At 53.4% G+C, this 15,292-nt stretch overlaps 4 protein-coding genes across 4 annotated transcripts; all 4 read right to left on the minus strand.

Moving 5' to 3' along the window:
- Positions 1-343: 343 nt before the first annotated feature.
- On the minus strand, positions 344-950 carry J7T55_008536 (uncharacterized protein; the record flags this gene model as incomplete). The annotated part of the gene is made up of 2 exons (XM_053138864.1): positions 344-469; positions 549-950. 2 exons carry the CDS (start codon positions 948-950, stop codon positions 344-346), a joined length of 528 nt encoding a protein of 175 aa, XP_052997811.1.
- A 724-nt stretch (positions 951-1,674) lies between these two features.
- J7T55_008537 (origin recognition complex subunit) lies at positions 1,675-4,133 on the minus strand (the record flags this gene model as incomplete). The annotated part of the gene is made up of 5 exons (XM_053138865.1): positions 1,675-2,853; positions 2,905-3,375; positions 3,440-3,748; positions 3,813-4,040; positions 4,092-4,133. 5 exons carry the CDS (start codon positions 4,131-4,133, stop codon positions 1,675-1,677), a joined length of 2,229 nt encoding a protein of 742 aa, XP_052997812.1.
- Positions 4,134-4,834: 701 nt separating this feature from the next.
- On the minus strand, positions 4,835-7,023 carry J7T55_008538 (pwwp domain-containing protein; the record flags this gene model as incomplete). The annotated part of the gene is made up of 4 exons (XM_053138866.1): positions 4,835-4,873; positions 5,061-6,147; positions 6,215-6,719; positions 6,807-7,023. 4 exons carry the CDS (start codon positions 7,021-7,023, stop codon positions 4,835-4,837), a joined length of 1,848 nt encoding a protein of 615 aa, XP_052997813.1.
- A 1,291-nt stretch (positions 7,024-8,314) lies between these two features.
- On the minus strand, positions 8,315-14,941 carry J7T55_008539 (uncharacterized protein; the record flags this gene model as incomplete). The annotated part of the gene is made up of 1 exon (XM_053138867.1): positions 8,315-14,941. One exon carries the CDS (start codon positions 14,939-14,941, stop codon positions 8,315-8,317), a length of 6,627 nt encoding a protein of 2,208 aa, XP_052997814.1.
- Positions 14,942-15,292: the final 351 nt, after the last annotated feature.

Consider the following 15,292-nt stretch of genomic DNA (forward strand, 5'->3'; position numbering starts at 1 on the left):
CCTCGTCAGACGGACCCTCTGTGGGCAGTCTGGTTATGGACATTGTACAAAATTCAATCAGTTTTTCTAACAAGACCCGACTCGGCATTCACGGCATTACTACGGTTGCGCGGCGTTGAAGGCTTACTACCAATCTAGATAATTTCGATCCAGACAAGGAAGTTTTTGGACTGCCAAGGGAAATTAAATGATGATTCCTGCTACGGAAAAAAGTTCTAAAACACCGCGACTCCTCGCTATGGAAAATCTTATGATACTATCCAAAGGCTGGACGGGCAAAAACAACTCGCCATGCTAGATGCGGACAGAATGGGGCTTGCTGGTCAGTGAAGCCGTAGAGCTACTATCGATACCACGGTATCTTTCTCCTGACTGCCTCATCTTCGTCCTCTCTCAGCCGGGCTTGTCTGGCTTCCTCGATGATCTCGTCCTCGCTCTTGACGTGTAACGGTGTCTCGCACTTATTCCACTTGACTGTCAGTATTCAGCTTTCTCGTTCCTCAAGTGGTCTTGCTACGGGATTTTCTCTCCATGGAAGGAAAACTTACCCCTCTAAGCCCGATAAACTTGCCGATCTTCCTCCGCTTCTCCTCGATGCTCAGCCCCTCCTGCCAGGTTATGGGGCAGGGGTAGTGCCTCGTCCACTGGCACGGCGTCCGCTGGTGGTAGAAGTGCGCGAGCTCGTCCAGCTGGGCGTCCGTGAGGAGCCAGAAGTTGAGCAGCGTTGGCGGGAAGCTGGGATGGATCTGCCCGCTCGTTAACTGGACCAAAGGCGCCAGTGGAAGCCTCATTTGTCTAAGCTTTACTTCCAGTGCATCGTTGCGGTCCGCCCGCCGGGCGCCCACGCTGCCGTCGAGGGGCATCCGTGGCTGGGAAGGCGACGGCGGCGGTTGTTGTTGCTGTTGTTGGGCGGCGCCCTGATTACAGGGCCAATTGCTCCAGTTGGTCATCGCTGTGGGTAATGGGATGGTAGACAGAAAGATGGTATTTTGCTTCTGAGATGAGAGGCAAAAATACGATAGTATCAGAAAGTGTCTGTAAGACTGTAATGATTAAATAAGGGAAAGCTGGGAAGCCAAATGGGAGCTTCTTTCATCAATAGTCAAAAACAGTTGGAAGGCCAAAGAGAATGATGGATGATGCGAGATACGAAAGACTGTGTGTCAGTTGGCTAAGGCTATCGCTGTGCCAGCAGCAACAATCTGTTTGTTCCTTTTTTCTGTGTCGAGTAAGAGAATCTTGGATCAAATCGATTCTCTGGTAAAACGCCAAATCGTGATCAGTGCTGATCCAGGGGGGTGGTCTGATTCTGTGGGCTCACGAGTGCTACTTGTAAGTGCGCGGCTACAGGTATTACTCTTTGTTGAACTTTTCGGGACGCCTCCATTAGAGATATTCCTGGGACAGTGCAAAAAAGGCCCAGCCGTTTCTAAGAGGTCCTCGGGTTTTCTTTGTGTCTTTTATATTGGCCATGTGAGCCACACGGTTCCTCCATTTCTTCGGCGCAAGGACCATGAATCAAAGCACCTTTATGAGGTGTGAGACATCATGACAGTCAAGCCGTCCAAACCCCGGAACTACGCTTAGTGTCATCCGCAATAGGCCAAATACTCATTCCTCTTCACGTGAAAACTTAATAGTCACGCATCCTCTCCCATCATACCATGGCCCCGATCACAGCCATTTCAGTCTAGCAATGTGGTCCGCTCTCTTCTTAGTCGGCTTGACAAAACCCATGGCCTTCAGTTCTGCCAGCCCCTGGTAGAAGAGCACCAACGCGGTGCGTTCGTCAAGGCCGTCTTCGTTGCGTGATTCGGCCGATTTGGATTTCGGTCTTGATTTCGGGTCGCCATCCTCGTCGTTAGAGCAGCCAACGAGCGCATAGAAGGCGGACCACAAATCAGCTACATTAATCAGCGCTCCCGCCTCTCCGTACAGGTGGTACAGTATTGACGTCGCCGGCAGAGTCGAGGCGTTTCCATCTTCGGTTCCGCTACAGCAGTTGCAGGCCAGGTAGTCGTGCGGTCTCGAGAGAGCGCGTTCGAAAATAGTCCCTGGCCGTGGAATGAAGACGTTCCTGTGAGGTGATGTGGACTCGTACATCCATAATTCGTGAAAGAGGATTGCATCCGCCGGCTGGCATAATGTCTCCGCAGCCAGGAACTCAACGAGGTCATCAATTAATCCTGTGAAAGCTTTGTCTTCATTTGACAAGCTTGTCTCTTTCTGGCTCAACTGTACCTTCTGTGCCACGACCGTGGTTCTGAGCAGTTTGGTTTGGGCACTGTACTGGCTGCGTAAGGGCTTCCCCGTCAGCTGCGATTGGGATTGCAGAGAAGCGAGACGCTCTAGCAAGCCGGAAAGAGTGTGCACGACTTTCTTGTCTTCGGTGGCCCATCCTGACATGCCAAGCTCCCGGTTGCCGCTCCGGACTGTGTCCAGAAGACGATGTAAAAGCGCCGAAATATCGTCAGCGGACCTCCTCTTGACCGTGTCGAGAGCGCTCCAGCCCTCGGAATGCAGATTAATGCCGTCACAAAGAGCGTTTGTGTACGTAGCGATGAAGTTTTCCTGGAGGAGCCCACTGGCCTCGAGCAGTGACAACGACCTCAGAAGCTGTGTTTCCCATTTAGCTGTACCTTTAACGGCTGTCCTTTGCTGCTCGGCCAGAAGATAGGCATCGTCATCCAGCATCAGTCGTACGTGCTTGAGTCTTCCGGCTTCAAGAGCGTCCTCGATATGGGACCGGAAAGATGGAAGATTGCGAAGCGCCTCAAGGTGCTCAGGCTGTGGCTTGATCTCCGAAAGCAGGACCGATAAAGGATTGGCGTAAAAGTGGCACATATAAGCATACTGCAGATTGTGAGCTTCTCAGCTTGCGTCAATATCAAGTATGAGGCTTACCTTTAATGAATTCATGAAAACTTGTATCCCGGCAACTTGGCTCTGCTGCCGCGCGATCAAGTCGCGAAGTAGAGCAGGACCGATGATCAAGGGATTGGCGCCATGAGCTACAGCACCCTTGAATATGTTCTCGAGGACCGAAGACATTTGCACGACGTCGAATTGGGCGCCGTAGAGATGTTGGCTGGTCGACTTGGGCAGCCGGGCCTGGAACAGCTCGACCGAGGTCGCGATGCCGAAAAGCAAGGTAAATGGGAGCCTATCGCTCCATGAGCTGAAATTATGTGTCAGTGGCAGGTCCTCATGGATAGTCGAGCAGTGAATGCCATACTTGAAAAGTGTGATCAACTCGGACAAGAGTCCCGTATCAAATCCCTCACTATCTTGGAAAGCAACAATGACTTGTTTTGCCTCATGGTGTTTGACGTGAGCATGAAGCGATTCCAGGTCATAATCAAGGTATTTCCGACCCTATTTAGAGGAGTTCCGTCAGTTCAAGCCTCAAGCCACAGCCAAAAGTCCGAATTTCACTCACATCCCTTCCCACAGACAGCTCGGCATCATCTCCCTCATGCTCGGAGGACCGCCGCGTAACATCGCGGATAATCTTCTTCAGCGTCGCCTTCAAATTGGGGGCTTCTGCCGATCGGAGCCTGACAAACGCGCCCTGGACCGAATCCTCCAGGCTCTCAGCCAGTTGCTCGAACAATAGTTCCTGGGAGGAGATATTCGGCCCAGTGACGATGAGCGCCGTGGGCATTTGAGAATGCTCTTCGCCCGGAGCCTCGCTGACGAATGATGCAACTGCGTCCAACGTGCTTCGATTTGACTCCTTAAGTACATGCTAGACGACAAAACAAAGTCAACTGAATGTTCTCCGGTGAAATTGCATTCTGGTTCTGGCATACCTGTATTCTCGCGTCGATGGCAGTCCAGGCATCGGCATACAACGCCTGCCTCAAGCTCACAAATTCGGGGTCTTCCACGCCATGGAGCAGTGGCACAAATTCCGAAATGGGTTGCGAACGAACGCCATCTTTAGCATTCACCGAGACCGCCTTTCCAGAGATCCTCCTCCGTTTCGCCGGGCGTGAGACCCGGTCAGTCTCGCCATCTTGGCCAAAGATGAACGCTGCCTGGAGAGCTTCTATTAGCAACAGCTCAACAGCAAGCTGGGCAAAACTTACTCGATGGTCATCGTAGATGTAGCCATCTTCATCATGATCCATATTGACTGCTTTGTTTGCTGGTTGAATTGGCAGCAAAAGTGGAAAGAAAGGAAGGGACAGGGCTGCGTCCAACCCCTTGTACAGAGACGCGAAGTGGTCGCGTCTGTTGGTGCAGCGTATGTTACGTAAGAATCACCGTCCGTAGTTTTCAACAAGAGTCCAGCATCATCAACATCGAGGTACAAGAGACGGCTCGCTTCCGGCCATCTCTACAAAAATTATCGTTTTGTTCAGTCATTTGATTCGTACTTGATACTGAGCTACCTGCATTATCCCAATGAATCCACGACCTTTTTTGCTTGCGAATGATGATGCCTTGCGCCTCTAACAAAAAGCGGCACCCTCGTTTTCTCAGCAGGTTCCTGCCATTTTGTCGTTCTAGGTCTTGCAGAAGAACCTCTCGTGGTTCTCTTGCGTCGGTCCGTCCCCGGCCATCCCTCCGAACCATTTTGTTCTCTCGCTGAGGGAAATGCTCCCTCAAATTGCCATCAAGACAAACGCATCCCGGTCTCGCCCGGCCTAGAATCACATTGGGAATGATCGCAATCCCCGAGAACACCAGCCCATTTCATCCTTGGCCCTTTCGCGTGCAAAGCATAAACGGAAGTACTTATTTTACAAAAAAAAACGCCGTCGGTCTCAGTCCCAGAGCAACAGTTCAGCCCCACTCAACCCACTCCTAACCGATTGCGAGTCAATCCTTAAGCCGCGGTGTCAACAGCCTCAGAAGCCTTGACAGCCTGTGACTGTTAGCTTCTCGTGTTCATAGCAGGGTCGGTTGAGACGGCGGGATTGCAAGGGTGACGTAGAGCTCGATATTGAAAGCGTGTGGTGTCGGTTGAGGACCAGATATGAATCTGTCCGGAAGGACAGGCCTGGCAAAATAGCCACAATATAGCAAGAGAAACTCAATCATGACCCACGTACCTCTTCTGCGGATGGTTTTTCGTCGGCGACAGCCTCTTCCTTCGATTCCTCCTCTGTGTCCTTCTTCTCCAGCTCCTTGACCTCGGATTTGCTGTCCCCCGTTGCCTCAGCCTTGGTGTCGGCTTCCTCGGTGTCAGCCTTCTTGACGCCATTTACGCCAGCCTTGGCCTCCTTGTTGGCCGGAGGTTCAGAGGAGTGCCCATTGACGCCATTGGCTTCCTCCGGTGCTGCAGAAGCAGGGCCCTCTTCTGACAGAAGCTTGTTCCACTTGTCAAGCAGAGCCTGAGATCGGGGCTTGAAGTTGAACTCTTCTTCCTTGGGAATTGAGTCCAGCTTCAGCATGGCCTTCAGCACCTTGTTGATCTTGGTCGCCCGAATAATCTCGGTCTCAAGATCGGGGAATTGCTCAAGCTTCACAAGGTAGTCTGAGAGGACCTTCACCTCGTCGTCCTTGGGCAGCTGGTCTCTCGTCAGGAGGCCCTTCTGAAGCTTGTGGCGAAGGAAAAGCACCTCCTTCTTCTTGCGCTGGAAGCGATCTTCAGCGCTCATCTCGGGCTCCTTTGGTGACTGCGCCTTCTCTTCATCGTCGGCCTCCTTGGTAGCCTTCTTCGCCTTCTTCGCCTTTGCCTCGCCTCCGGCCTTGGCGGACTTCGGCGTGGCGCCATTGGCAGTCTTGGGCGTCGCATTATTAGTGAGCTTAATCTTCGGCTTCTTAACAGACTCGGAACGCTGAGGAGTCTCTGAGTCCTCGGTATTCTTGCGCTTCTTGTCCGATTTCTTGGCCTTAGCAGTGGATGGTTCGTCGTCAACATCTTCCATTTCAACATCCTCGACCTCGTTGGATGACTTGGCCTGCTTCTTGGACTTCTTCGGTGTGGCGGCGGCCGCAGCTTTGGCCTCAGCTGCCTTTTGCTTCTCAATAAGCTCTTCCTGGAATTGTTGCAAGAGGTCCTTGTAGTAATCCAAATCGTGTCCTTCTGCGGCGATCTGGTGTGCCAATTGTAGGTCTTTGCGCATCTTCGGAGTGATCTGGTCGACCACCTTGTCGGTGTCGAGGTCAACCAAGTCCTTGTTCGAGACCCAGCCACTAGATGTCAATGTCAGTGGAGTTCCTACACATCCAGAGTCAACATGAAGGCGGGGGCACTCCTTACAATTCATTCGTCGCGAGGTACATGATGGGGAAAGTTCGATCGGCAGCGCGCTTGCCACCATCGGCGAAGTCCTCGCGGTAGGTACCATCAGATCTCGCAGCGCTGACAGGACGCGTCTTGATAAGCGCATGAGGTAGCATGTCCTCGTCACAGATGATGCATGGCCACTGTGGGTAGCCCTTGAGCTTGATAAAAAAGTGCTGGCCTGGCTGCGCATCGATATGCAGTATGGCGGCCTTGGAACCCTTCTTGTTCAGCTTCTTTCCCTTGGCGCTGTCAGCACCAGCAGTAGACTTCCTACGCGCAGGCGTCTTGGTCTTGGAAGCATTGGCTGTGGCAGCCGTGGCGTCATCTCCACCAGAGGCTGGCGCGACAGCTTCTGCCTGCTCTGTGTTGTCATCGTTAGGACCTGCCTCGGCGGGGGGTGAGGTCGTCGCGTCTGGGGCGTCCTTCATCTCGATGTCGCCGTCTTCGGAGGGCTTCTCGGTCGAGGTTTTGCTTGGGTCTGTTCAAGTTGATGCGATGGTCAGCAAGTTGTTGCAACCGTCAAGAATGCGACCAGGTGCAGGCGCAGACGAGTAAGAGTTTTCACCTTCAACTTCTTTGGCAGTCTCTCCCTCCTTAGCTGGCTCAGCAGCTTCTTTCTCAGCCCCCTCCCCTGTAGTATTGGGACCTTCGGCCTTTGTCTCAGCAGCTGCAGGGCCCGGCGCGTCGGTCGCCTTGTTGCCAACAGTGTTGTTGCCAGCTGTGCCGGTGGCCTCTGCAGTAGGCTGGGCGGCAACAGGTTGCGCGCTACCCTCGTCAGACATAATGAGGATGGGTGGGCGACGTGATTCCTAGGCGCGTTGGGGGGAAACAATGCCGGGGGTGGATGCGAATCGACGTGAATGCACGCGTTATTCGCGTTGAGGATTAGTGGGGATAGAAAAATTGATGCGGGTTGATGGCAAGGGTGCACGATAAGTCGCCAAGATGATGTGATGGAAGGAGGAAGAGAGATGGTGACAGTGAACGAGCAATGTCGGTGCTGGTCCGGTCTGTCTTGTTGGAGTGGAAAGTTGGAGACGAAAAGATTGGCCGCGGCGCCGTTTGATGGCTGATGGCAGTGAAGGCGCAGAGCTTTGGCACGCACGTGACGTAACGTAACGTAAGTCAATGGAAGGCGGGAGGGGGGGAGGCAGACGGATGCTCTACAGAGTGTGGGAGGAGGAGCGAGCGAGCGAGGGAGAGGAACCGGTGGGAAGGCTGGAGACGCCGCGCTGTGCCCAGGTGAATTGAATTGGATGGACGGATGGGTACGTGCTGGGGTTCGCGGTGCTGGGACGTGGGACGTGGGACGGGGACTCGCACTGGCACTGGGACTGGGGAGAGCTGATTTTCGTTGGTGGGTACCTGTCAAGCTTGCGAAATCCTATCTGCCACGGCTTGGTCGGTCAACTACGAACCCAGGTGGCACCAGCACACAGCAAAAGTCTGCCTGATGCCCGAGCTTGCTCCTGAAGGCCCCCTTCACGCCAATCCTGCGTTTTCGTGGCGCAGACCACCCACCGTCAGAGCCCAGGAGCTCGTCTCTGACACCGTAGGTGCCTCGTGCCTCCCACACAGGACATCGTCATCGTCATCTAGGCCCTCCATGCTACCGCCATCACTCCCAGCCTGCCCCCGCCTCCCTTGAGGCCATCCTCATCGTCCCCCTCGTCCAAGGTCGCCTGGCACTACAGCGCCTGACCTGTCCACAGGGCCGTTCGACACCTCCCGTGGCATCCTGCCCGCTATGCCAGATGTCCGTACCACCCAGAGAACGGACAGAGACTGTCCGATTTTCCCACTGTCTTGGACCCCACAGTCGTGGAATGGGAGGAGGGAGTCAGGCCTGCCACAGCCGGGCAGTCGCGAGGGTAGTGCGACAACGATCACAAGCAGGCGGGGAATGTAGAACATTTTGAAATGACTGACTTTTTGCTGCGTACTTGCCTAATGTTGTCCATGAAACGACCCCTCTCAACATGACAACCCATCAACCAGTTTGAGCACCCTGTAGGTGAGGCCTAGACGCCCAGTAGAACTTGCTTTGCCAGGTATCGATCGCCCTGACTCGTCCTACTCGTCGTCCTCGTCCTCGTCCTCGTCATCCTCATCAACCTCCATGCTTTCCCCAACCGTCACCTCGAAGCTGGGCTCCTGATCGACTCCAATGTAGCTGTCGCTCATCAAGAAGAGCTTGAGTTCATGCTTGCCGGGAGTTGGTACTGTAAACTCTAGCTTGACATTCAACTTGAGGCCAACAGTTACGCGCTTGATCGCGAGGAGCGTCTTGGTGCTCTCGTCGCCGACCACAAGCCACCAGTTCTCCAGCTTCTTCCCTGGGTAGAACGGTGCGTGGACCACAGTGTCGACTTCGTCGCCCTCCTCAACCTCACGCTCGATTTGGATGTTGAGGTACGATGCCTCGCCAGCGCGGAGGTTCTCTGGGTCTTCGACCTCAAACTCGAGCGAGACGTCAGGGTACTTTTGGTTGGTAAACTTGGCCGCATCTTCCAGCTGCTTCTGCGAAAGACCCATAGCCTTAACCAATTCGCCATATTGCGGGTTCTCTTCTGGGTTCATGGCTTCCATGAAGTCGAAGACATCCTTGACTCCAAAACTATTTGCCGCCTTGACGACTTCCGGTGTGAAGTGGGGTATCTGCTTCAATGGGCTGTCGCGGTCCCACATCGCCTGGACAACCATTTGGGACATCTCCATGGCATTCATGGCGTTCAGGTGTCCATCTGATGAAAGTATGTCAACCGTCGCGCTGAGAAGGCTTACAATCTTGGAGATGATTGTTTCTTGATCCTTAACCAGATCAATCGGAAGCTGCATCCTGGAGAAGTGAGCCTGCAGCAGAACAAACGCCCTGAAATGAGGCGAGTCGAAGTCCGGCTGTGCCATCTTGACAGGCACACGATCATAGATGCGACGAAGTAGACCGTCTTCGTGTCTCCTAATTTGTATTGCCTCAAACTCGGTGGCTGAGGTGACAATTTCGAGGATGCCCTTAAGCTTCGTGCGGGCGCTCAGGGAGAGCAAGAACGTTTGCATGGTGATATAGGAAATGTTATAATAAGCACCAATCATGGCAGCATTCTGAGGCGTCACCGAGCCATCTTCCTCATCAAATTCAATGATCTTGGACTCGTCGAGTTCCCTGAGTGTCGTTTCGACAAGGTCGGACAGATACTGACTAAGCCCATCTTCTGTAGTGTTCGTCAAGCTGTAGAAGCTGGGGTTCGCCAGAAGACGGCGGTAGAAGTAAGTGAAGGTCATCCAGGCGATTGCGTCGTCCCCAGACTCTATCATCCGAGTGCTAATTTCGGTGACAAAAGCGTCGTGCAGGTACGAATGTAGATGGGACTCGACCGGAAGAGCCTCGTTAAGGAACTTCTTGTAGAATTCCCTCTTGACACCGGGCAGCATGAGCACGCCGCGGCCGCGACCATCCTTTGACGGTTTCAGAGCTTTGCCGAACATTTGCAGCACCTCGGCCACAGGATAGTCCACGTAGCGGTGCTCACGACCCTCGAAGTATTGTGTGCCCATCACGATGACAAGATGTGCGGTGCAATCGAGCTCCCAGCAGACATCGCGAGATGCGACCAGGACTTGAATGGCGCCGTTATCGTAAAGGTATTTGACAATCCGTTTATCGTCGGTGCTGAGAGCCTCGTGATAGTAGCCTACACCGTGGGACAGTGCCTCGGCTAGTGCTTCTTCACTGACACGCTCCAAGAGGGGCTTGATCTGCTCCACATCGACATGGAGGAATCTGTCCTCGTCATCTTCGGCCAAACAAGCAGTGAGAATGTCACGAGTGGTCGCGCGCGTTTGCTTCCTGCTCGGAACGAACACTAGTGCGGGCTTGTCCGGGGACATTTGAGTGATGGCAAGGTAGGTCGGACGTGCCATTGCCAGCATTAGTGAAGGGAAGTGAGGGATTGTGTAGCTCTGGATGTGAAGCTCCAGCGGCACAGGCCGCACGTGTGGGCTGAAATTGTAGGTGTCGTGCTGCTTGGCCCCAATCCATTCTCCAATGTCTCTTGCGTTAGCCAGTGATACACCAAGACCGACTATCCTCATTGGCAATTCCGTCTGAGTCCGGATATAGTGCATCCTCGAGACGATGGTTTCGTACACGTAGCCCATGGAGCCACCCAGGAGCTGTAGCTCATCCGCGATGAAAACCTCGACAGTCTGCACGTTCTTCCTCCTCTTCCACTGTCTAGAAAGAACGTCCCATTGAGTCGGAGTCGCAAGAACTAGATCTGCGGCGTCCAAGATCTTGATGTCAGCTACCGTCTCGCCAGTCAACTTCATGATGTCCTTGCCCCCTCTGAGCGCAGACAGACGCTTCTGCCAATCTTGAAGCCGGATGTCTACCAGCTCTTGAAATGGAGCGATGTACACAGCGCGACCCGCATCAGGCTTGGACCAGTGATGGAGAAGTGCGAACTCCGCACACACAGTCTTGCCGCTTCCTGTCGGTGCGCCTACGAAGACGTTGTTATCTGTGGCGTATAGAGTGTTGAAGGTCTGGGTCTGGATTTTGTTGAAGTGTGTCCATTGGGGATATAGAGCAGAATACTCCTTCACCTTGAGAGCAGATGGTGGCAGAGGCTGCAAATCGAGAAGTTCGGTGTGAGGTGGGAACTTCTCAGGCAGAATAAGTTTCTGAAATGAGACTGCAACACGGGTTTCGGAATGCATCCATCTGTCAGAGACAACGGAGATGAAGTAATTAGGGGGCATGGGCTCGGTGATTGGCACTGTGAACTCGACGACATGCTCGTTCGATTCCGATTCGGCGTAATCTTTGCGGAGAAGGAAAGTGTCGTGGAAAAGGATCTCTTCGCCATCGCAGTCCTCGACAAGGATCCAGAAACTCTCAGCAAGACCATGTACTTCCTCGTCCCATTCAAAATTGGGCGAGATCGTGAGCTCAACGCGAAGCATGGATCTTGTGAGCGGTTGGATCTGCGCCTGCACTTCGACTCTTGGAAACTTGTTCACAAGCCCAACGACAATTTTGCCAGCTTTGGGCATCCCCAACAGCTCGCCCATTCGTGGTGGATCCAGATCAAAAAAGCTGCTCCAGGGAACCTCGGTCCGCTCTGCCTTCTGCACTATGTCCCTCGGGCAGTTGGGGAATTGTCGCAGCGGTGTCATTGTGGGCCACATTCGCTTCTCTGCCATCTTGCATAGGTTCAATGCTGTCTTCGCCACAGAAGCCCAACCTTTCTTCAGCGCGATCTCGAAGATAGCTCTGAGGATACGTCCTGCAGATTGTGTGACGTACACCATATCGGCCATCAGAGCCAAGCCATCAAGCTTGAGGCGAGAAATGTATGCCTGCAGAAGGACATTGATCTTGCAGTGAGGCTCTTCGATGCTCTCCTTGACGGGTATTGGGACCCGTCCTAGTAATTTGGCCAGTTCCAGCTTCTCTTCTTGGCGGACGGGTATGTATTTGAACTCAGAGCTGAGCGAAAATACTCGGAAAAGCTCAATGTTGGTGATAGATGGCTGAATGTGCGTGTTGTAAGTCTCCATGGAGCCGTACGTGATATAATAATGTGAAGCGATTCGTCCCAGCTCAGTCGCCTGCATCCGTCCACTCTTCTCGTCGTATTTAATGAGGTTCGCCTTACGGAGAACGTGGGCTGCAGAATGTACGAGATCAACCCGTTTTTGTTCCAAACCCTCGTCATCTTCGTATTCGACACCAACACTGTAGAGACCCGGTGATCTCAGCATCCTCACGAACAGGTAAGTGTAGCCAAGCCAATCCACACCCTCATCTCGAGAGCGCACGTTACCAAGCACAATCTCCGCATTCAAATTGTCGACCAGACGGCTGACAAGTTGACTTTCAATGGGCAATTGTTGGTTCATGAGGGAAAGATAATACTGCATCTCCCCCTGCGAGGTGATGATGATACCCTCACCGAACGTGTCGTACTGAGGTCGCCCGGCACGTCCTAGCATCTGAAGGACGTCCTGCGGGCTAAGCTCCACCCAGCTACCCTTCTCTGGCGAGTAGACCTGCGTCCCCTTGATGATGACCGTATGCGCAGGCAAATTGACGCCCCAAGCAAGCGTGGCTGTGCAGACAAGCACTTGAATGTGTCCATCCCCGAAGAGCGCCTCTACATCACTCCTGTCAGCTCGGCTCATACCAGCGTGGTGAATGCCGAAGCCGTAGGGTAAGATGTCTTTGAGATCCTTGTCAGTTACTGAATCTGACAGTTCCTGGAGGACTTCTCGGCTTCCAACATCGCTTTTGAGTATCTGGTTGATGGTATCCATCTCTAGTGCCTTGTCACGGATATAGCGGGCAGTCTTTGCCGTCTCTTTGCGAGAGTGCACGAAGATGAGCATTTGGTTCCGGTTCTTACCCACATGCTCCAAGACTTTGTTGTAGGTGACGTCGTTCATGACCTTCAACTGTTTGATGGCCTTCCGTTCTGTCACCCCGATGAACTCTTGGCGCAAGGGGCAAGGCCTATATGATCCATCAAAGTGGAACAAACCCTTCTGCGGATCGACCCGAAGGAAGCTGGCGACGTCCTTGTAGTTTGGCAGTGTTGCTGACAGACCGAGAATTCTCACAGGTTCTCCAGTCTGTTCAGTCTTTCGAATCGTGCGGGCGACAATGCTTTCAAGGACGGGTCCACGGTCATCGTGAAGAAGGTGAATCTCATCAATGCAGATCAAGCGTACCAGATTAGTGTAAGATGTGTCGGTCGCTTTGCGAGTTATGACATCCCATTTCTCGGGGGTGGTGACGATAACTTGAGTCTCGGCTATTTGTTGCTTCGTAAGTTGACGGTCCCCAGTCAACTCGGAAACTTTGATTCCATAAGGAGCCAGCCGGGTTCCGAAGTTGCCGACTTGCTCTTGGACCAGAGCCTTCAGAGGCGCGATGCTGACGATCTTGAACGAGTCCAAATCAATCTCTCCTGTCTCTGGATTCCGATGTTTGCCAATCTCTCGCAGCATTGCCAAGAATGCAACATTTGTCTTTCCGGACCCAGTGGGCGCACAAACAAGCATGTTTCCGTCGTCTTCAAAAGCCGATGGATAGCATTTTGATTGGATCTTGTTGAGAGACTTGACGGATTTGAAAGGTTCGCGCGCCCATTCCGGGATCTCAGAGATGGGCACCAGGTTGTCGCTTGGGTCGCTGCGCTTTTTCGGCGGCGGGACGTGTATTTCTTCGTAGCCCTTACCGGCCCGCTTGGTAGAACCCTCCGGAAGTCGCACCTTGGGATTCGTCATCAAGTGGTTTCCCTGATCGAACACGAGATTATCCAAGGTGATGAGCTTCTTGGGTTGAAGACCGCCTATGAGCTGGCCCTCGGGACGCTCTGGCTTCGGCTCCTGTTTGTGTTCGGGTTGATCGAGGTCCATTTTGATCTCCAACTTGCCCTTCTTCTCCTCGCCAGTCTTGCCGTGAAGCTCATCAAGAATCCACTGCAAGCCTTCAGAGGCCATTTCGCGTTCGAGCGTCTCACGAGCTTCAGAAGTCTCTGCTCGAGCGATCCTGGTGAGCCATACGACCTTTTCCCTGTTGGAAATGAGCTCTTGTACAATTTCATGGTGGTCGTAGTCGAAAAGTTCCATGAGATCGTTTTCGATCTCTCTAAGCTGCCTCTCTTCGCTCCCTTCCACGTCTGGCTCGCCCGACAAGATGTGCAGAGCCTGTATCGTCTTGTCGTGCTGTATGTGCGCATCTGGGTATATGCGGCCTATTTGCCGTTGCAGCCAGAACGCATCTATCTGGAAAGCTGGGATGTAGTTCGTCTCCTGAGTCTTCTTCTGGGCTTTGCCTGCTGGAGCTGAGTCGATGACCATCGCATCGCCATCGGCCAGGCCAGCCTCATCGTCATCCCTGTCTTCCGCGGCACCTCCCGCCGTGGCTTCCTCGTCAAGGCCAGGACGATCCTCGTCGTCTTCATCTTCTGATGATTCGTCTCGAACTTCGTTGAGGATACCCTCTCCGTCTTCGTCCTCCTCTTCGAATGCGACAGCAACACCCTGGCGTTCATCGATCTCTTGGTCATCATCAGCACCGTCCATCTCTTCATCCTCATCCTCCGCATCGTAGTCCGTGATTTTCTTGCCGAGGTTGACGAGCTCGTTGAATTCCTTGGGGTTTAGAGATGTGCCGAGGAGATCATCAATTTCCTTCTTCTTGTCAAAGTCTTTAAGATCCTCATCCTTGAGATACTCCAGCGCGGCGTCGGCAGCACTGCGCACGACCTCTTGAGGAACATCGCCAAGGTTCTTGGCCACAATGGTCAATATGAAGTCGAATGTCGCTCGTGTCGCCTGAGTCCGCGGTCGATACTTAAGGCCTTCGACCAGAGCCTCTGCACCGGACAGGATGCCACCTCCTCTCGATACATCTGCGCCTTTCTTCTTTTGCTGCCGCAGAATATCGTCACCTTCCCGAATTGGGCCCCTTTCCACAGCCGGAATGTGTGATCTCTTTTGTTTTGGCGCAGCATCCCGAGCAACGCGCCCGCCCATCTCCTGTATTGAAAGTCGTCCTGCCAAAGACTCTGGGTCCCCAGTGGCCTCGTCGGTCCGGCGCGTAACGAAGCGACGATCCGCCTGGAGGACCAGGTTGGACATTGCCGAGTACTTGTACTGCGACACATCGCGTTGGTAGTTGTCGCCCGACATGTTGGCGGCTGTGCTATGTTTCTCAAGATATTCTCCAACCAGCTGGACGCGACAGTATGGTTTTGTCGCGGCAAACGGAGGCTCTGGTGGTAGTGAAGTCTCTCGTGGGCGTATCGTGTGCCTGCCAGTGAAATGACTGTTGTAGGGCTTCGAATGAGTGGCAAATGGATGACCTACTGCAGCCTGTTTGGATTATACACGCAGAGGTAGCACGGTGGCCACGGTAGCGGCAAGGACCTGGTGGTCACCTAAAGTGCCGATTATCTCATTACAACGCAAGTAGAAGTGCGTCAACTCGGTTCTCAAAACGATGGGGGTCGAGAGGAGGCTTGTGACTGTTGTGGATGAGCA

The sequence above is a fragment of the Diaporthe amygdali genome, assembly GCF_026229845.1.
Source record: "Diaporthe amygdali strain CAA958 chromosome Unknown NODE_4_length_2575358_cov_65_588622, whole genome shotgun sequence".
Lineage (NCBI taxonomy): Eukaryota > Fungi > Ascomycota > Sordariomycetes > Diaporthales > Diaporthaceae > Diaporthe > Diaporthe amygdali.